Source organism: Parus major, chromosome 10, assembly GCF_001522545.3.
Source record: "Parus major isolate Abel chromosome 10, Parus_major1.1, whole genome shotgun sequence".
Taxonomy (NCBI): Eukaryota; Metazoa; Chordata; class Aves; order Passeriformes; family Paridae; genus Parus; species Parus major.
Window position 1 is genome coordinate 11553500 of NC_031779.1, and position 22058 is coordinate 11575557.

The 22058-nt window shown below is 39.6% G+C and overlaps 1 protein-coding gene and 1 long non-coding RNA gene across 6 annotated transcripts in view; one reads left to right on the forward strand and one right to left on the reverse strand.

Annotated features, from left to right (window-relative positions):
• IL16 (interleukin 16) overlaps positions 1-22058 on the reverse strand; it is a 38818-nt gene that overhangs the window by 1057 nt on the left and 15703 nt on the right. Inside the window, exons 4-20 of one of the 2 annotated variants that reach the window (XM_015639064.3) lie at positions 16115-16251; positions 15317-15449; positions 13995-14088; positions 13391-13554; positions 11497-11607; positions 10990-11104; positions 10717-10790; positions 10412-10625; positions 9279-9396; positions 8473-8605; positions 7652-7739; positions 6474-6949; positions 4845-4983; positions 2503-3589; positions 1817-2000; positions 1525-1626; positions 642-894 (exon numbers count right to left, since the gene is read on the reverse strand). In XM_015639064.3, coding sequence (XP_015494550.1) covers positions 642-894; positions 1525-1626; positions 1817-2000; positions 2503-3589; positions 4845-4983; positions 6474-6949; positions 7652-7739; positions 8473-8605; positions 9279-9396; positions 10412-10625; positions 10717-10790; positions 10990-11104; positions 11497-11607; positions 13391-13554; positions 13995-14088; positions 15317-15449; positions 16115-16251 — 3622 coding nt within the window. Of the gene's footprint in view, positions 1-641; positions 895-1524; positions 1627-1816; positions 2001-2502; positions 3590-4844; positions 4987-6473; positions 6950-7651; positions 7740-8472; positions 8606-9278; positions 9397-10411; positions 10626-10716; positions 10791-10989; positions 11105-11496; positions 11608-13390; positions 13555-13994; positions 14089-15316; positions 15450-16114; positions 16252-22058 lie in introns of both variants that reach the window. The other variant, XM_015639062.3, reaches the window with a different exon arrangement.
• Positions 16224-22058, forward strand: part of LOC107209389 — a 32716-nt gene continuing 26881 nt past the window's right edge. For 2 of the 4 annotated variants that reach the window (XR_004498846.1, XR_004498845.1), the window contains exons 1-2: positions 17134-17770; positions 19591-19722. This is a non-coding gene — a long non-coding RNA (uncharacterized LOC107209389). Of the gene's footprint in view, positions 17771-19590; positions 19723-22058 lie in introns of all 4 variants that reach the window. The other 2 variants (XR_004498848.1, XR_004498847.1) reach the window with 2 other exon arrangements.

Sequence of the window (22058 nt, forward strand, 5' to 3'; positions counted from 1 at the left end):
AAAAATCTGTTAAATTAACAAAATCTAAGGGAAATACTTGACTTTGTATTAGTTATGAAGTTGTTATTGACTATAAGGCTGTTAATTTGCAGCATGAAAATAAAGCTACAGATCTCCAAATCATGCTTTAGAAAAAAACCCAAAACCAAACCAAAACATCAAACAATTATGAAAGTGAAATATTCTGCAAAACTCTAACCTTGCTGTGTTTCTGATGTAGCCACCTGCTATATCAAACAACAGCACATTGTTTGTTCAAACTGGAATTCTCTTTCATGGAGAACAAGTCATGTAACAATATTAGAATAAAGAATCACTGTTCACTGAGCGGTCATTATACCTTCAATTAGATGTGTTGCTACAATAACCATCTTTGTACATCTACAGAAATTCATATGGAGAATTACACTTGCTTGGGTTTTTTACGGAGTTAGTTTAGAAATCCATTGATTTTTTTCCCTTTTCAATAATGTTATTTCAAATATTTCAGTGTTTATTTCAGGAATGTTTTATTAACTGTGCTGTCTTTAATCAGGGTTCACAGTTTATGCAGCTACTACTGGTTTTATGAACACCTAGATTTCAGGTGAGGAGTAAACACTTATCAGGTGGGGGCTGCAAGATAATGCCACTAAACTTACCAGACTCTTGTGAGGCATTGCTTGCTACTGATGATGTACTAGAACTGATTGAAACATTGAGATTTTTTTCTCCATCTCTGGATTTTCTGGTGACAACCACAGCTTGTCTGGGTTGCCGGGCCTGTCGCATGATTGCTGAGGCATCACTGTGAGTTGCACCTTTCAGAGACTTCCCATTAATGGAGAGTACTTCATCTCCTTTCTGAATAGTTCCTTCTTGACAGGCCAGTCCATTGGGAAATACTTTGTGAACCTATTGAAGAGCCCAGTCACCACACACACACAAGGGAAGAAGAAACAAGGACAAGTCACTAAATCCCTTAGTTAACAGTTTACACCATGTGCATTTTGCATTCTTTGCCAGGAGCAAGTTTCTGCTATCACATTTCAGGATGGAGGACTGAATAAATTTGCATGGAGAAGTTTTCCTGTGCACATCCCTCCTCAAGCAGTCAGGGGAGCAGTTTGGCCCTAGTACAGCCGTGCTGCCCGTGCTGTGTATCTTGCATATTCTACTTCCTGACCCTCTTGCTGCTCTGCTTGTGAGAGGAAGGAGGTGTGAGACTTATCTCTAACTTCCAGACCCCTGATATGTTTTCACCCACCCTGTTCCTCCAGACCACCCTGCATGGTCTTCTGTAAGCACGTGAGTAAGGTGGTGTTATTTCCTGCCGAGGGCTGTGTGTTCTGCCTCAGCTTTCAGAGCTGTTGGGGAAGGAGGTGCAGAAGGAACTCGTTTTCACCCGTTATGGTCCTTCCAACCCTATCAATACAGCTGCCTGCTTTGATTATCTAAAAGCCAAAAACTGTAATAGAAAATCAGTAAGGTATGTATTTTTAGATAGAACATTGATTTGGGAGTATTTTTTAAGATGCTACTTACTGTTACCACTTTGTTTTCTAGATCAATGCCCCCTGCCAGGCTGAATCCAAGCCCAGTATCTTCTTCTTTATGCAAAACTGTAACATGAATATCATCAAGTTCCTAGGCAGAGAAAGGAATAAAGTCAAGAACTTCCCAAAAGATATGGCACAATGATTGGAAGATCTGTTGTGCATTTTTTTAATGAGACTTAGGGGCATAAGCAAAATATAAGGTTGCAAAGATGAATTAGACACATTCACTCTACAGCTTTCTGAAACTCATGCACAAAAAAAAAAAAAAGCAGGTTTACCTTTAAAGTTTCTTCATCTAGAGCTTTGACTTCCTCTATAAGCTTTGCCAGCTCCTCGGGGGAAAGCAGAGAGATGACTGACTGCCCGGACACACCGGATGCTTGAGGTGAGCCCTGTTGCTGTTTGTCTTCCTCCTTCCCTTTGTCTGCAAGGCTCACTGTGTATTCTCTCAGCTCTGAGAGGCTGTCCCATTGTGAAAAGAACAAAAAAGAAACATTGAGCTATGAGAGAATATACCCACTAAGTAAAAGGCAATTTTGGAGCAGTCACCTTTTCATCTTATTAGCATGTAATTTGGTGGTAAATCCTACAACTATTATAATGGAAAATATATTAAAAAATATATAATGGCAAATGGAAATTAATTGTGTTAACTTAAAGGAAGTGGAATCCATTGCATAAAAGAATAAGAATAATCTCATGGTCTCTGGCAAAGACACTCAAATCTACTTTATCGTGGAGATACTAGAAATAATGCTGGAGGAGCATGTCTGAAATATGCATCTATGTACTTAATACAAATTAGGAACAAAATTAACAGTCATGGGTCCTTTAACCTTGATGCTCTCAAAAGTTCTTAACTTAATCTGTGCTTTACTTCTATAAGTGTTCTGCTACCTTAGAACTTTAATCTGTCAGTGAATCAGTAAACCTGTAAATCTGAGTTTTAAACATGGTATCTTACTTTAGGGAAAACCCAGTGTCCAGGTGATGATTCTCACTTGCAGGTGAGATGGAAGCCCCATCCTCCTCCATGGAGGACTGAGACACTGTGTCCAGAGTTTCCCATGCACTGCTTCCAGAAGAGGCTTGGGACTGAGGAAGGCAAAGCAATGATTTCATTAAAGCAGATGACACCTGGCTGCTGATGGAATAGATTTTGTTACACTTCTCATCACACGGCTTCATTATCTCACAAGCCTGGGCTGCAGAAAGAGGGAAGCTTCGTGACCTTAGGCTGTGTGCTTTTGCTACCGACACAAGATGGGAGTTCGCAGTGGCTCCTGGAGTTAAGAGGCTTGATGAGTTTTCAGTGCTGGCATTGCCGCTTTTCTCTGAGCTGGCTGCAATACCCTCCCTGCGAGAGGAAGCTCTGTCCAGGCTCTTTGTAGCCACAGCCACAGGTGGCTGTTGGTGGCTGTTTTCACAGTGGTGGAGGAAGGGTTGGTTTGAACACACTGGAGCTGCCTCTGCCCCTGCTGCAGTGGGAGAAGGTTCTTTCTGCACCGATGGTTTCAGGCTCAACCTTCGGGGGGCTTTTTCAGGTGACTGTGGAGCACTCAAGGATTCAAATGAGCTTATTCTTTGTTTTATTGATGATCCCCCAGGAGACACACGTGATAAGCTGGATGGCAGTTTTTTGCTGGAAATGCTGTCATGGTTGGGAGGACTTTGATCTGCCTGTGGTTTTAGATCTGAATTTGCTTTCCTCAGTCCTTTCAGACTTTGGCGGAACCAGGTGGGCTTCGGTGCAACAGGAGGACCCTTTTTCACAGTGTCATTTTCATCTGATTTTAGAACTTTGGAACCGACTAATTCAGATTCTGATTTCTTCAGAACTGTCTCTGAGCTGCTTCGATTTTGATTCTCTTTTTTTTTGTCTTTGCCAGGTTGTAAATCCAAGTGGACGTTGTTTTCACTCATGGTAGGATTAAATAAGCTTTTTATGCAGTCAGAAATTTTAACCCAGGGGTCTTCTGTTGTATCAAGACTATAATCTACTCGTGCTTGTCTTTTAAGTACAGGTCTTTGTACTGCTGAAAGTGGAGTCCCTGTAATAAAGAGACATCGATTATAAACAACCATCTGTCTGCTTCTCCATCCCTTCTCGCTGCATCATTACTAATTCATTAAGCTTGAATTTCATTCAAACCTCTGTTAGATTTTTTTAAAGTTTTTAGAAAGTTTAAACTTTTTAAAAATTCATAACTCTTGATCTCTAAGTTCTTAATCCAGACACTGAAATTAAATGGAAAAACAAGGCTCCTGTACACTTAAGTACAAGATTGCTTTTTTTCAAGGTTTATAAATACTGAAATTCTGGGGTGCTGAAATCTTGATACAGGCTGTAACAGCTAAAAGAGAGTTAAAACTGCAATTTTTGCAGCCTGGAGAAAAAGCTGGTGCTACGGTAAATTATTTTTTAAAAATTTTTTATTTTCTACATTTATAAGTATATCCTACTCTAAAAAGACTATCATAGGAAGATCTTCGATATTTATGCTTCCTCAAATTTCCCCAGGCATTTCCAGTTGATTTTTCTGGTAAGTAAAAACTTGATTCTAATATGGGAATATTTTTTACTTCACAGAGCAATTAAGAATTTTAATGTTAGACATGGTTAGGCTGAATGGCAGGAAACTTCTGTTTGTGCAAACAGGTACTGTTTTCTGCTTCAGTGTGAACTTCTGTTTATAAGGCAACATTTTTACTTTTTTTAATGATCTGAGCTATAACTTACAGAATTACATAAGCCTTTATGTTGTAAGAGACCTCTTGGGATTGTCTTGTTCCCTTAACACTAAGTTTCCTTAATTCTAACTAGCACAGCAGAAAAGTAACTTGTCACTGGTTTGTGTCATTGCAACACCAGAGCCCTGAAATTGTGCATAAAAATATCCTTTAGAAGTGCTAAAAACTAAGCTTTAATATCAGATATTCAGTATAAATAAGTAGCTTCATCTGAAGCAAAACAGCATATTGTACCTGTCCATTAACAATTTTTACAAGAAATCATCTCTTATTCTGCTTTTTATCTAGTTTCTCTTTTTTACAAAGATTAATCAATAATTTTAAAAAAATACAGTAAATCATCTCTTATGCTGATTTTTATCTACTTTCCCTTTCTGTACAGAGATTAATCAATAATTTAAAATTTCATCTGTTTGCCCCAAAATTTACAGTTTTGTTTTGAAGACTATATTTAAGGAGAAAGTGAAGTCAGCTCAGTACCCATTTTGGAATCCAAATTCAATACTATTTATTTAGCTGTGGAAAAAAAAAAAAAGTTCTTGGAGTTAAACATACCTAATTTTTCTTTTCTTTCTTGATCTCTGCCCACTGGAGCAGCAGTTGAGGGTTCCTTATCATATGCTGCAGGAGAAGTGGTGAAGACACCGTGAGTTACATCAGTTTGATGTTCCTCTAGCACTGGTTCTCCAACTTCCTGCTGAACAAACAGGAAAGAGAAGTGTGTCAGAATGCAATTATGCAAACCACACTATATATGAATCTGAAAAAAGTCTGAAAAAATATATGAATCTGGAAATAATCCAGAAACCCCATATAAAATTGTGGTATGCAGGCCTCAGACTGACCAATATAAACTTTGTGGGGAATAAAGGTTAAAAAAAAGATTAAAAGCACTAATAAAACCTTCTCTTAATGATCTGAAATACATTCTGACAAGAAACTTTCTTTCTTGGGTACATATAGATATATAGACTGTCTTAATGGAGGAAGTTGTCTTCCTAAACAAACTTTGATTTTTCGTGGATTTTATTGACCTTAAGATTTAGGTTTTTTTCACCATCATTTAGAATGACCAAAGAATAAGAAGTTGCAGGGAGTGGTAAGTTCAACAAGTACTTATTTCCCTTAATTTTACTTCAGAAAGTTGATTTTCTAGCAGTGGTTTCTATTTAGGGGATGGTAAAAGTGACCTTACTTAAGATGCTTAACTTATATTTTCTTGGATAGTAACATTATATGTGGACTTCAGTTTGCTCTATATAATTTTGTATTGATCTTTGCAGCTTGGGAACTGTTTGGGGTTTTGTGGGTTTGTGGGGTTTTGCTGTTTTCTTCCTTTGCATTGAACTGAGAACAGTTCATTTCTACTGGCATATTACTAAACCTGGGGAAAAGAGGTTTCAGATTTAAACAAACCACAATTTTGTTTCAACATGCAAATCTCACAATCCTTCATGCTCATGCAATAGTGAAACACTCTCTGTTGCCTTAGATAAGAGAGGGAACTGAAATTTAGTAATGTACAAAAGTACACTCTTTTCAAATACTGTAGCTCATCAACAAATAAGTATGTGCACTACAATTTAAATGGGTTTATTTAATACCTCCTGGTGTCAAGTAATGCATCTGAGACCAAGATTCCCTGCTGTACATAACATTAGTGCTTCCAATAAAAATCCACTACAGAAACAAATAATTGTTTCATGATTACTTCATAAATGCTATGACTCTGTGGCACAGGTAGTTGGGGTCAGCCACACCAAGCTGGCATCAGAGGCTGTGTAAACCCCTCCAGTCCCAGCCTAGGGCATAACCCCAGAACCAGAGTGTGCTCGATACCACCAGTGGCACACGCTCATGAGGAGGGGCAGGGACTCAGATTCATTCTTGCAGCTGCTCTCACTGGGATTTTAACTCAGATAACTTAGTATGGAAGATTTTCTTCAGACAATACTCTGTCTTCTGACCTTACCTTGAACATAGCATTTTGTACTAAACTGCTTTCACTAAGATACACACCTTCTTTTCAAAACAGAAGAGCCTCATCTTCTTCCCCCAGTTTTCATGTGTTTCTCTTTCTTTCTTACCCTTCTTCCTGCTGCCATGCAAAGCCACTTTGCCTTCCTCCTTCCCCTGCCTCACAAATAAGCAGACACAAGAAAAATGTTGTAAATTTTACTCTACCTGAACACTTGCAGAAGGTGATGCAGCCACTTGTGATACAAGCTTTTCTTTTCTGTCTGCATTACCCTGGTCATCACATGTGCAGTCCTGCTTGAAGTATTTCCTTGGTGGAGGCTTGGGCTTCGATGATTTAGGTTTTCTAACGAGGATCTCTGATGACTTCTTAGTGTTTTGCAAGGCTTGACCGCTTTCACTACAGGTCGGAGGGGAATTTCTCCCTGCATTATTGGCAGAGAATGAGTACAGCAGCCCAGGTTGCCGTGTGATTGGTACATCTACACTGTGTACTCTCCCTTTCAAGTCCGTGAGCTGGTGCACAGCAGCAGTGGCACACGAGGCCCGGGGGTTGTAGCTGCTGTCGCTGCTGGAGCGGGTCATGAGCCGCTCTGCCCTGCGGCTGCAGTGACCCGCGCTCCTGTCCATGTGCTTCTCACAGGGGTGCCTCCCGTGCCAGCTTGTGTCCAGCCTCTTAACACCTGGGTCAGGAACATGTTCAAAATGTCTGTTCAGTACACGCAAAGTGCTCGCTTCTAGGAGTCAGCTGATGAAATTTGCAGCTAAATATCATCCACAGTGGATGTGAAGGTATGATTTATGCATTGAAGGCTTGTAGGCTCAAAAGTCTTCAGCCAAGTTCCTGAACACCCAAATAATATTTTCCCTATATATAAGTATGTCAGCACTATAGTTTTACTGATGATGACTGTTACCTTTTAGTCCTTTAGAAGACACTCAAAGAAGTATCATTCAATGCATTTCTGGGAGATGGTGCCATACCTGAGCTGGGCTAATAGCTCCAGCCATGACTGCATATGCCTTTCCTCACAAATAAGGGATTAACAAAGTTTACCCCTAGGACATCACCTTCATTGTGCAGTTCTTGTTGTCATAGTCCTATCATTGCTTGAAAAGCTCTAAGCAGAGCTTGTGAATTGGAGAGGATGAGCAACTGTAAGAGGAAGTTTGCGCAGCAATTTTTGTTGGTAATCAGACAGACTTGGTCTGCTCTCATCACTCTGGTAATGTTGGAAATATGTTAGGAGGGTTGTCCTGTGAGGTTTCCTTCTCTTTCTTTCTGCTCTGGGTTACTTGGCTGTTTTCAAGGATTCTAATACATCATCCTTGACATCTTTTAAGACAAAATCACCATGTCTCAGTGAATGCATTTACTCCCTTACCTTCAGTACTCCATTGGTGTCTCTCCTTTCCAAATCTGTTGCTTTCCACAGCTTGTGCAACAGCTTCTTTTAGCTGTTGCTCAGACACCTAAGAAATAGCATGCCATTTTACTCTCATGAGGTGAGTTAATTGCACACCATTATAATTGTATATATCCCAGTATATATGAGGTATATATATGGACATTCTGCTTTTAGTGGCTGTTTAGGTAAAATGGGACTTTTCAAAGATAAACATTCTTTTGCAGATTTCACTAGAAGCAGAGTCTTAGATTTACCAGTATAAGGTAACTCAATATAGCACAGTTTATGTAACAATTTAAACTTGAGAATAATTTATACAGTATTTGGTGTTAGGAAGCATTTTGTAGAAAAACCTTGCAAGCATAAAACATTTTACTTCAATATTAATTTAATTATAAATATTGGCAGGGCAAGACCTAAATTTTAATTACTGAAAGACAAGTGTATAAACATTTATTTCTTTTCAGGGAGGTATGTTCCCTCTTTCAAATTATTTACTTATTATTGTCAGTTCTTTCTTACATAAGAACTATATTTTCAGTTATTCCTTAAATGTTATTTCTGTAATTTCCTTATTCACTGCATAGAACCTCATCTAAGACTGTCACCAGCAATCTTCAAATCTTAAATGATTCTACTTGAGTGCATATCTCAGATTTTTTTGTGTGCAGATGATCATAAAGAGATCAGCATTTTTGTAGTCAACATTTTTCCACCTGTATTAGATTAGCATTTACTCCCTCTTAGTTCTCAATACATGCTATATCGAAAGTCAGAAAGAAAATGGACTGTGCTACCTGTGGTTCAGGGTGTCTGCTAATAATGATTTGTACTGCACCAGGATCACAGTGGCTTAGCACAGCATAAACTTCATTAAGGGTTGTATTTTGTACTGAAGTTTCATTAATTTCAAGAATTTCATCTCCACACCTAGAGAGATATTTTGAAAAAGAGAAAGGATGTAAACAAAAGAGATTTTCTCCTGACCTTGTCTCACCCATGTGAAAATATACAAAAAGCAAATTCATAAGGTTGACCTCTAATATGCTTACAGATTTAATCTTTCTTTCTGTCCTGTTACAGAAATGGGAACGAGTTGGATGTCAAGGGGCTTTGATCTGACATGTTGCATGCAAAATGAGCTTTCTGCATGTTCAGCTTAGTGTTCTTTCTGCTGTCTGCAGCTCAGCTGCTGCTTCCACCTACACCTTCCTTCCTTCCTTTCCAGTTAACACTTCACTTTTCATGTCTTTATATTATGTTAGTGCTATTTAACGTCAAAAAGGATGTTTCTGCTACATATGTGGGTAACTTGTTAAAAGAAAAATTCTAATAACAAACTATCAAAATCTGCTAAACCGGATGTTTCTAGATAAAATCCAAATTTGGCTCACATGGAAACTAAGATTACCTTACTCTGCTCTAGTTCTCACACACATTAAGAGCCTGACTGAAGTCACTGATTTGTAGAATAGCACATGTGCTTTAAACCTCAAATTCCCAGAAATCAATACTTCTTTCTGCCCAAATAGGTCAAAAATAAACCCATAAAACAGATCAGTGAGAAAATTGTGCAGAAGACAGCCAGCCTTTCTCATCCTACCTGAGTCTCCCATCCATATGTGCCACTGAGCCTGGCGAGAGGGTGTGAATAAAGATCCCTGAAATACACTGGAAGTAAGGAATACTGCATAACCCAATTCCAAGGCCAACACCTGGCTCTGAAAGAATCAATAATAATTTTAAAAAGACATAAGAAACAGTCAAAACAAACCATTGAAGAACCTTTTTAAAAATTAATTAAATTTAATTATATTTTCTGCACAAAGCAGAACCAAAGTCTTATGTTCATAAATGTTGCACATTCAGTATTTGTTGCTCCTTCCACTGCATTTTTCTATACCTTTTTGTTGTTTTATTGTGGGGCTGTCATGGGGGCTTTTGTCCCCCTCATGATTAAAGTGTAACAGACAGAATGGAATGCAGGTTTATTTTGCAAAATATCTGTCATTACGGACAAATTCAAATGACTTTACAAGGAGATAGAATAAAAGAAACAAGGAGCTAAAATTAAGGATATATGGCTACTGTTAGCTATATCATTTCAGTCCTCCCTCTGTTTTATATAATACAACTTCAGACTTTTGTGAGTTTACCCTCTTTGCTCTGGACAGCCACTGATATCAGATCCCACATTGTGTGTTTGGGAAGTCACTGGTACCTCACAGAGGCTTTGCTTTGTTTGTTGCTCTGATGTTCCCATATTTAAAAGTGTATTTAATTGTGCCAGTGGTTGTTTATAAATAGAAGATGATGACAGTTGGAGAGGAGGTGAAAGAACTACAAGAAGCTATAGATACATATTTTATTTGGTTTTAAGCCTTTTCAAGAGTGAAATTAACTGCTTGCATAATTATGGGTAAGAGTTGCACAGTCTGCTTAATAAGACACATTTGTTGACAAGAGCCTTTTTCACATGAAGAATATGAATGTGATTCTAATGCTTGAGAGAAAAAAAACTCAACGATTGGTTCTTGAGGACAGATGGTGTTCAAAATCCTGCTGTTGATAGATACTTGTTAGCACTGACAGGCATCAAGATCTAATTTAGTGTATTGAAAAAACTTAGTTCAGAAAAATAATCAGGTTAGTGAGGAAAGACATTCAGAGAGCAAATGAACAGTGGTTTTTCAGTCAGTGCTTTGTTGGCAGTGTTCAGTTAATGTCAACACTCACCTTTGTTTAGGGTAACTTCCATTATGACCCTGTCATTGGGCTTTGTAGGATTTAATGAGAATGCTGCATTTTCTGAGCTGAAAGAGCTGTTTTCCTTGGTTATGCATGTGCTGGAGTTGAGTGACTGACACAAGAGGGGTGACTGACAGCTGGAAGCAGAATGAGGTGTGCTGAAGCTTGTCCTGACTGTAAGTGTCAGAAGACCCTTTTTAGCCTGCTAGAAGGAACAGACAATGAGTGAATGGGTTGAGCTTACATGCACATTGTGTCTAAAAACAGGTTGTTCTGGAAGGAGAGTACATAACCTTGAACTTCTGTAAAGCATCATAATGTGTTAATCCATGCATGGATTCTCCATTCAATTCCAGGATTTCATCACCTGTTTTGATAGAGAAAAAATTATATTACTTATTGTTGTGCAATAAATTACATGATAACATACATGCACTCAAAAGGACTCTTGCAAATGCAAAAATGGATGCAGGTGTTGTAAAAGTCATGGTTCATTTCAGCTCCAATCAGTCTTTCAGTGCCATTTTTTGGGAAGTGGGAAAAGGGAGAGAAGATGTATTTCCCACCTTCTTGTAGCCTTCCATCAGCAGCAGCAGCTCCACCAGGAAAGATGGTTTTTACATAGATCCCTATTGGTCCATAAATGCTGTCTTTACCACCAACGATACTGAAGCCCAAACCCTAATTTATGGAAGAAAAAGTGTGTGAGAACACATGATCAGTTCTCATAATAATTCTCATTCATTTGCAGTTTCTTTTGCACTACTTACATGGGCAGTATTGTCAGTGGAGTAGTATAATGCATAAAAAAAATAGTCAAACACATTCCTGTAGTAAGAGTAAATGGGAGTTTCAGCAGAATCCACTCATGCTTTGGTTTTTGTTTGTTTCAATTAATTCACTATTATATGCACATAGGAAGGTGTCTAAATTATTTTTTAAATTTTTGCTTGGATATGAATTGGCAGCCCAAAAGTGGCAATATTAATACCTGCAGTCACTTCTCTGGACTTTGCAGATCACATTTGTGAGACGAAGTAAAACTCACAGTAAATCAACAGGGCCAGTCTTACCTTCCCTTGTCCTTTCATCAATACAATGTTTGAGATTACTGAAGCCTGTGAGCCACAGGATGTGTGCACTAGTTGTGCTGTACTTAGGGATCTAGATGGCCTTGAAATTGCCTGTGAACATTAAAAAAAAACAACAAAACCCACCATTTTCTTTTACGTATAAGCAGAATTTTTTAAACATACATTGCAGCAACTTGTTTATTTGAAATTTTCTTCCTTACAACTGATGGTATTAAAAATTCCTTTTTTAAAAAAAAATTCTAATTTTCATAAGCCATTTGTTATTTAGAAAATCATTGCTCACTGAATTTGTCCTGTAGGGACTAAATTGCAGAAAAATTAAGATGTTTGTCATTGAAGTGGTGCAATGGTGTAAAAAGATATTTTGTGCTCTGGCTTGAGTCCCCATGCCAAAACCCCATTTGTGGTCATTAGGGGATATAAACAAGTATTATCATTTTTGCCTTCAAGAACTGAACTAGAATCAAGACATTCAAAATCTTTCCTTCATCTCGTGACTAAAAACTTTATCTTGGCAAATACCAAACCTGTTTTCAGCATTTCCCCCAAAATATGAATTTGTGCTGTATTTCCTAAATTCAGCCTCTGAGATTTTCCCCATTTTAATGAACTTTTAATGAAATATTCAGTGAAATGTTTAATGAAAACCTCCTATTTCAACATGCAATTGGGTATTACAAGATAATTTAAGCACTGACAGAAGTCATTACCCACAGCTAACTGTGCATGAAGTTCAGCAGGGTCAGAGTTAATTGCAATCATTACACATCTGAAAGAGTTCAACACTTTTTTTTTTTTTTTAATTCAGCAAAGTGAAACTAACAGATGTTGAAGAATGCGGAAAATCAGAGAAAATTTTGGCTTCTGCATATGCTACAATTTCAATTTTGACATGAAAAACAGATTATCTATTCAACATGGGATTGGGAATGGGATTAAGGGGCAAACAGGTGTGAACATCAAAAACATAAAGTGCATTCCTCCAAAATGCATTCCTTTGTCAGACCAGGATGACTGTTTATACCAGTATGGATCTTCTGTATCTGAAATGGAAATTTTCAAATTTCTTTTGCTTCTGTGTGAAGAGGTGTATTGTTTATTTCTGTCTGTGGTGGGTAGCAAGACCCAAAGTCAGGATGCTGCCAAAGAGCCTCGTGAAATGGGCAGCATGTGCCCTGCAGGAGCTTTGATGAGAAGGAAGCCTGGTGAATCCCTGAGGATCTGTCTGTGCACTCAGGTGTGGTTTGGTTGGGGTTTGTGCTCTGGTTTGCAGCCTCCTTGTTCATGTTAAAGCCTTGGATCCTTCAGGGTGAGTGATGGGCCAGGAAAAGGCAGGGAGAAGCAGGGAGGGAGGTGGGAGCTGAGTGTGAGGAGCTTTGCCTTCATCTCCTCCTCCAGGTCTGAATTTGGGGACCTTTGGCCATAAATACTGCAACCCTCTGACGGGCCTCTTGGCATGCACCTGGAGAGCACAGGAGTCAGTCTGCAGCCTCCTTTAGCAGGTGTTTACAGCTGTCTCGTTCAGTGGGGACCATGCTGAGTCAGTACCCGCTTGTGGCCGTGGCTGGGGAAGGTCGGCGGCACTCGGGCTCAGAGTGGGTGGTGTAAACCAGCCTTGGGAATTCAGACACAGCGTAAAACCCGCTGGGCAATGCGAGGGAGAAGCTGGAGAAATGGAGGTTTGCTGGCACGGAGCCTCTCCCGCTCTCCCACCCCTCAGAGAGGAGATGGGGGCGGAAAGCAAAGGAGGCAGAGTGAGCACGGCAGGGCCGGCAGGGCAGGTGGGTTCTGGCAGGAAAGCGCTGCCGTGGCCATGCAGAGGGCCCTGCTGGCCACAGCGCTGGGTGCTTCAGGTGACTCCTGCGGCACTTACCGGGGCTCTCCCTGCCGGGCAGTCCAGCTGCTGGGACAGTGACTTTCGGCTGGCCTGGAGGGTGTGGGGCTGTCGGTCCCTGAGGGGCTGTCGGTCCCTGAGGGGCTGTCGGTCCCTGAGGGGCGCTGCGGCCTCCCCATCCCCGGCCCAGAACGGGTTCACACCTGCCAGCGGTGGGGACAGAGCGTGTTACTTCACAAGGGTTACACACATATGCACAGGCATTTTAGGTAAACGTTACTTAGAAATGTTTTTTCCCTTTGTAGATCTCTTTGTGAAGGGATTGATGTTTCCAGTTGTCAGGTTAGGGATAGCCATTAATGTTAAATATAGTAAAAAAGCAAGCATTCCCTACCGAAAAAGTAGAATACACCATTAAAAAAGCCCCAAACCACAAAATGCAAACCTTATGCACGAAACCTGGCTGCAGGATGTTGTGAATACAGAAGCTGATGATTTTATGCATCAGCAAATCTTAGCTAAGGATCCCAGAATAAATTTGGACAAGATTTCTTTTAGCACCACAGTGCCATCACAAAATGGGGGCCTGTGATCTGCATTCCCTGAGCATTAAAAGAAAACAGATTATTGCTCTGTGACTTACTGGTGGAGTTACTGCGAGTCCGCTGACATGCAGCCTTACCGTGCAGAAAACCATTCTGTATTTCCAAAGGCCTTTCCTTTTGTGTTAGTGTTTCCTAAAACAAAACAAACAAAAACCCAACAAACAAAACCCATCGCTACGCAAGAAGTTTCCAAAATGATCTATTCTTAAAAATCAAACTTAATCTAATTTGGCTTGCACAGATTTCAGCCTGAATAAAAGAAAAAAACAAAAACACGGAGCAAAATTCATTATTTAAAATAAATAGGACAATAAAGGGGAATTAAGCTCAAGTTTGCTACAAAAATGATTATAGGAAAGGAATAAGGTAAAAATAGATTCAGGTCCTTAGACAGAACGAACAGAAAATTGATTGGACACCCCCAGTTGGTCCAGAGAGATTAATAGTTTGATGGATGGGTAAGATATAGTCATGCTTGTCTAATTTCTAGAGATAGCTCATACTTTTCAGCTACTCAAGCACCTTAGGGAGGTGTTGAATTCAAGAGGAAAATTCTTAAGCCCATCTATGCAATGGTGGGTAGGTGTCTTCTGATTCAGAGGGATGTTTTTTAGTCAAAATACAATCTAAGCATTTAAAAACCTCTGAGGTTCAAGTTTTAGAGTTTTCAAAAAAATCAGTACCTTCCAGTTGGAATCTCCTGTTGCAGAGTTGTATGTTCTAATCTAACTGGAGCTAGCCAAGACAAACACTTAGTTTAAGAATCCTGATTTCTGGAGTTCTGTTTGGAGATAAGGAATGCTAATTTTCCTCTTGGACAGCAGGTGGGGGTATTGCCAAGTAACAAAATCCTACTTGGGCTTTCCAGTCCCATTCCCTTAGGGAACTCTTCAGAATAAGAAATACAGAGAAGATCCTTAAAGATGATTTTTGAAAATTATTTTGCAGTGTTAGTCTTACCAATCTAGCTATCTTGAAAAGACTTTGCTATTAACCATAGAACCTAGATCCACAGAACTTTGTTACAGGACCTGCTCTCTGGCCTTCTGGGGCTCATGGATCTTACCTTAAATCCATTTCTGCCTTTCTTCAGCTTCTAAATGGAAAATTAACGTTGGCAAGCTGTGTGTTTCTAAAAGAAGGGTTTGAACAGCCCTTGTGAGAGTTTCCCAGGGCCTAGGCCTCCCCATAGCCTCTGTTTATCTGGGAAAAAGCTATGCTGAAAGTCACCAGAGTCTGACCACAAGAGGTTTTGGGTTTTGTCAGGAAAGGCAAAACCATGTTCTTCAAACATCTGGTGAAAAAATTCCCCTCCTCTCTAAAGTAAATGTCCAATCACACCACAGTTGCTCATGCTTACTTTGTGAGCCATCATGATGTTCACCAGCCGTGTTGTTGGGGGAATGAGAGACTCAGCCTCCTTTCTGGACATGTCTTTCAGGGATTGTACATTTAGTGTTAACAGTTCATCCCTTGTGCTCAGGCAACCATCCCTTAAAGGAAAAAAACAACCATTTGTCAATTATTTCATTCAGAATAATATGGCCCTGTTCCAGGTGCTGCCTGTCTCTCTATCTGAGGAGCCAGCTGCAGTTCTCCCTTTGCCTTGACCTGCCATGAGGTGCCTGGATGTGTGACACACCTCATCCCCTGCTAGGAATTTTTCCCATTGCTGCTCTCTGTGCTTAGTCCTGGTGATCACTGGCTCCTGGTGATCACACAACTAACATTCAGGCAAGATATACCTCCCTTCTCACCATCTTGCACTCAAAAATTGATTGAAGACTACATTTACTCCCTGTCAGGAACCTTGGCTTGCATTGCTTTCCAGTGGCCTTGCAGGACTGATGCCACTCTACACTGCCCTTTAACAAGGCATCACTGTTGGAAAACCTGATGTTATGTACACTCTCTCATTCTTCCAGGTCTTATTTCTTGGTGTAATTGAGCAGCATTAGATCCCTGAGTGGTTGCAGTTTTATTTTTCTAGACTCTTGACCTATGTCTCCAACTGGAAGCGATGTAAGGAATGATTCCCAGACATCACTTTTCTCTGGAGCTGAGCTGCAAGGCATAGCTTGTCACAGAAAGCTGGTTGTGCAAAGTCCATGCAAACAAATGTCTCTGTAATAACTTGCTAACTCCACATGTACTGTACCTGTTTGCTGGGCCTTCAGCAGGAATGTGGCTGCCTGTTAACCCTTTCCAGAAAGATGCACATCTTGGACTCCTAGAGAGCTTGATTCCTGAGCTGCTATTCCCTGGTGTTGAACACAGCCTGCAGATGCAGCTGTCCTGGTCCAGAAGATGAAAGGTTGCATGAGCGAAAATGTACTGAAGCTGTTAAAAGTTACTTATTCTGAGCCCTTTTAAGAAAGGCTTAGAACCAGGTTGCCTCCCAGGAGAACAGGAGCCTTTAACACTGTCCATTTGAGAAAAAACAATGGTAATATAGTCAGTGTTTTACAAAAGTTATTTTCCTTAGGACTTCAGTGGCTTCTGGCTACAAGAGGGAAGAATCATAATATAGTGTCCCTTTGCATGAGGGGAAGAAAACAGATAACAGACTTTTCATAGTAACTGAGTAAACTTTGCCTATGCTAACTATTGTAAGAAAAGACAGGGAGGAAAGTAAACACATGCCAGAAAATTAAATGCTCTGGAAAACAGAAGAAGTCTGAATGGAAAATAAGTAAAATAAGTGTATACAAAACACTAGAAGCTCCACCCCTGCTGCTGACTTGTTAAGTGGGGGCAGGGGACCAGAGAGGTCTGCAGCAGTGGAAAATTCTTTGTCCACTCCAGACTGGTTGAAGTTGCTGTAGTCTGCATTGCATCTGGAGGACTCATTGTAAGCATATCTTTAATGCAGTTTTGAATCATTAACACAGGGCCATTCAGAAGGAGAAGTAGTGCTTTGAGGCATATATGGAAAGCAAAGAATGGAGCAACTAAGCGCATGAAGCACAACACATTTGACTAGGAAATACACTCTTGTGGCACAAATATACCTAAAAATTCTAAAGAGATGAGGAAAGCTGGAAGGTTAGCACACAATTTCTTTTCCATTTGCTTAGTATTTCTCCTGTTTCAAGTATTCACTCATTCTGCTCCCAACTGAACCCACCTCCTCTGCCCTCGCCAGCCTCTCCATACTCCACAAAGTGAAGAGGGCTCTCAGTGTATCCTGGATCCAGGCTTGTTCCCAAGAGATTTGTATGACTGAGGTATAGATTTCTGAAGGGGAGGCAAATTTCATATGTTAGGACAGGCCACAAAACATAACAGTGGTCAACTGTCTGTGTTGCTCCCAGGGCCCCTGGTGAAAGTGGCATAAACTATTTCCAGCAATCTGTAGTCCTCTGAGAGCACAAGGAAAGCTGTGTGTAGCCATTTTCACCATCAGTATGGCTTCATTTCTGCCCTAGGCAGAGCTCATCCAGCCCTGAGGATGAGAATCATTGTGCTCCTTTACCACAAATCAATTGGGATCACATCATACCTGACTGACAGCAAACACAAAACGCAAATTTACAGCAATGTCAATAAAGGTCATTATCTTCAGGCTGACTGCCAAAGGCTGGCTCCCATTCTGAAACCTGCCAGAGTAAATCTAAGGCTGTGAATGAATGAAATATTTAACTTGGGGCCCTGGGCTCACTGCAGGCTGTATTCAGTAGGTAATGGATAAGGGCTATACTTGTATTGACTGACTCGTTAACTCTGTGGGTTTGCTTACATTCCAGATTGTCTGCCTTTAACGAGGAGTGTCTGAATTTTACGAAGCCTTTTTTGTTCGTGAAGAATTCTTCTGGTGAGTAATATGTTGGTAAGGATATAAGCATGGACAGGATTCTATCTTAAACCAATTGGCTTGAACTCTAATATTAGTTTTGGAGCTTTTATATTTACTTTTCACCCAAGATAAATATCTTGGGAAATACTTACTTGAAATCAGGATTACATTATAGGGGTTTTTTTTTTGGTCTTATGGCAGTTCTTTGAAGTCTTCGGCATGGTAACAAAATAAAGCTTAACATTCTGATGCCTTAAAATTTGAGATCTTGGGTAGCAAAAAACCTGAATTCCCTTTTCTGTTTGTTTGCACTGTCCTTTATTTCAGGTATGATTATGACATTACAGGTCAGATTCTGCATACGTGGAGCATCCATTAAAACTCACAGGGTTTTCTGTAAGGTAGAGTGCTTGTTGTAAAACATGAGAAATGTAACATAGATATTAAAGGTAGGAAATTGTTCTGCCATTTGGCTGAGTATTTCTGAGATGTCAGCTGCTTTTAGATTGGGGCTGTTGTAAAAGAACAATGCTATTAAAAACTCAGTGTTTAAAAAAGTAATTTCCTTTATTTTTCCTGTAGTCAGAATTCAAGTTTGGACTTGCCAACTTCTCTTCTTAGGAGTCCCTACTCTTGTGAAATGCTCCCTTGAAAGATACACGTATCTTCTCACAGACACTTGTCAGACACATGCACACAACTTTGCACAGCTGTTCTCCACACTTCATTTTCTTATTGATTTTCATTGGCCTTTTCAGACTGTCCCCAACTCATCTCTGTTAAAAGCTGAGTCACACATTTCCTATAGCCTGTGTTTATAAATATTTTCATAATTAATTGTCTAAAAGTGATGTGCCTCTGCCCAGTTTCACAGGACATCACAGAGAGCAGTGGGTTTGGCTCTGAGGTTTTTTATTGCAACACATGTAAGTCCTTTGGGGATAGGATAGTATTTTGTACAATGGGACACATGCCAGGCTGGAAATTCTGGGTTTATTGGGACATCCATGTGAAATGTCATCAAATCAAAATTGATATGAAGCTGCATGCACTTAGTCACTAGGAAAGTAGAGGTTAAATCCCTTGTACACTGCAGAAAAATCTTGGGAACAATTTTTGTTTAGATACGTAGTCATCTTACCCGGTTGGGACACATTTCAAATTATCTCTGTGTCTCAATCATTGCTGAAATTCATTTAGATGAATTACTTAAAAAAATAAAGTTTTTGTTGGTCTATGGACATGTGGCAAATATCTGTATGTTGTCAACATTTGTATTTTTTGGGTCCTGGATATAGATCATTATATTCATATCCAAGTTTCTGCAACATGACAGAAAATTAATAAAAGCTGTTCTTTAGAAAAACAAATGTCTGACCAATTCTTGTGCCCGCAGTCAATTTGCTTTGGCTTTAGTTCTTTAATTTTCTTTCCCTCTCTGATTTTTTTATGCATATAAATACTGCTGATGGTTCCAAGAGTAAAGACAATACTTATTTTTGCATCCTTCTCCTTTTTAAAGTGTCCTGTTTGTTTTGAAAGGTAATTTATAGGTCTGAATACAGTGAGTAGTGAAAATTTGCTAAAAGAACGTTGCCAGGTTTGATGTGGGGGCAGGTGGATCCTCGATCAACCTTGTCTCTTCATTATTAGAACATATATTTAGATATATATTTTATATATATATAAATATATATATAATAATATAAATATATAAATATAAAAATATATATTTTTTATATATATATATATATTTAGATATATATTTTAGATATATATAGCATATATTAGAGCATATATTTGCTGCCAGTGAATAAACTCTCTGCTTTTTCTCACAGTGCTTCAAGACTCTGGGGAAACTCTTATCTGCATTGTAAGTTCCACTCAAAGCAAAATTTTTATTTAAACTAAATCTGCTTGGCTGAAAGATAAAAAAATAGAATTTAAGAGCCTTCTTGAATTTTCTACAGGTGAGAATAGATTAACTTTTCTTGTGTTTAGTTCTGGAAAAGTAATTTGTACATCCAGGCCAACTCTCTCTTCCTGTTCCTGTTTTTTTGTCGTACAAAATGCAAAGCTTCTGAGGATGTTTTTTATCTGCCATTTAAAAGATTCTTTTTTCCTTCATGCTTTCATTAGACATTTCTAGCCTAGAGTCCCATCTCAAAACATCTAATTCCAGATGTTATTTAGAAATAAGGGTAACCATGGCATCTGTGGAAAACTGAAAAACTTTTGTGCACTCTTAAAGTAAGACACAGTAGTTAGATTGTCTGAATTGAAATGTTATACAAGGCTAGTTCAAGTAAGGTCTTGGACTCACTTAGCCAATGCATGACAATGAGCTAATTGACTGCTGGTTTAAAAAAAAAAAAAAAGGAAAAAAATAAAAGGAAAAGAAATACATCTAACACCAGTACAATAATGTATTAAAATATTTAGCTTTTCTGGTCTTATGACTGTGAAATGGCTGGGATTTCCAAGAGAATACAGTCTTTGGGGATTTTCTTCAAGGAGCAATTTTTTTCTGCATCAGTTCTAACAGAGAAAGGGCCAGAATCTCTCTGGCATAATCTCACTCCACTGGCTCTGATGTACCTTACCCTTGGTCTTTTAAAAATATAAGCCTTGGTCTTCTAAAAATATTTATAGTAGATGTAATTCATTTTCCCAGCAGCATATTCCCTTTGAAACCAGTAAAATGGCAGAAGCTGGAAAGCAAGGATGATTCAAGGAGCAGGGCACGAGACCAAACTTTGCCCTAGATTGACAATTCAGCACATCAGATGTTAGAGAAGGACCTTTCCACCCATCCTCTGCCCTTAGGTCTGTTTTTCTGGGAGCCTTTGCTGGCCTGCATTTTGCAGCACACTCTGTATTAATGGAACAGACCCTTTCCCAGCTTGCTCTGAGGATGACCTGGGTGATGTGCAGCAAAAGCAAGAAGGCTGGGAAGACAGAAAGAGAGGAGTATGAAAACTGAGGAGAACACATAACTATCTAAATAAATGCAGTCTCCTCTCTTGGCTTTGGTTTTCCATCCTGCCTGTGGGCTTGTGTTTGAGACATTACAGTCTGTTGCCATAGCACTTGTCCTGGTACCAAAGGGCCAGCTAACTGGTGTTTGCATCAAGGCAAGTTAATAAAAATATATTCTGCTGATGACCAAAGGAGAAAAATTACCTTTTTCCAATTCCCTCCTTCAAGCAGAGGGTCAGGGTTCAAAGGAAGAAAGGGTGCAGAAGCTTCTAGAACCAAGCAGAGCCATGCAGTCAGGTCAGCTTAGCTCCCATATTTATTTCATCAGAAGTCAGCCCTTTTCTATTCCAGTTTATTCTAGATGCTATTTCTACCCTGATACCAGCCCCACTGGTAGTTCTCAGTGCTTCCCAGGGTTCTGGGATTGTTGGAAAGATGTAATGGAATGCTTCTTGGAGCAGTAGAAGTCCTTCTTGCAGCTCTCACACTCAGCAGAGCCTGCTCTTCTCTGAAGGAGTTGATATCTTTTCCTGCCAAGTTCTTCAACAACTGGAGTGATTTCAGTCTGAGATCACTCCAGTTAAGTGATCAAAGACATCTTCCACAGTGTTTGCTGCATCTATGCTCCTGGTATCAGATACTGCTTACCAGTTCTTTGGTTTCTTTTCTTTCAGGCTGTGTGAAAGTTTCTGATTTTGTGAGAAGCAAACTGTGCAGGAGATCTGCTTGTTTATACATAGACCAGCTGGCAGTCCACCAGACCAGACCAAGCCCACCTCATCTCAGAAAGTGTCTGAGCAAATGATGCCTGGGTAACCCAGGGCCTCTAGACACATCAAGCAATAGTCAGTATAAGTGAATAGTGGGTGATAGAAGCCAAATTAATTAAAAGACTCTTCATCTGCTCTCATTGCTGACAGAATATTAGAGAAGGAAAAAAATACCTCTGTTATTTAGTCCTGAAACACTCATTTGCTAATCATTTATTGCTTATGGTGAATCCCCTGCAGTCAGTAGAATATGGCTCAGAGAGGCATGTAGGGTTTTCAACAGAAAAAAAAAATGGAATTTGCATTTTGAGTACTGATGTTACAGGTTCCCCCTTATTCTGGAGAAGAAATGCACAGGGAGCATTAAATCATGCAGCACTTTTAAGCATTCTTCTCTCCTTCCTTGTGACAGCAACATTAAGTTGTTCAGTTCTGTGGGAGTTATTAACACCTTCAGAGTCACGCTCAGGGCTGGAGGTGCTGGAGGTGCTGGAAAGCAGAAGAATAGTGGAATATCCTCAAGAACACCACAGAAAGAATGGAATCAATTTTCTTGA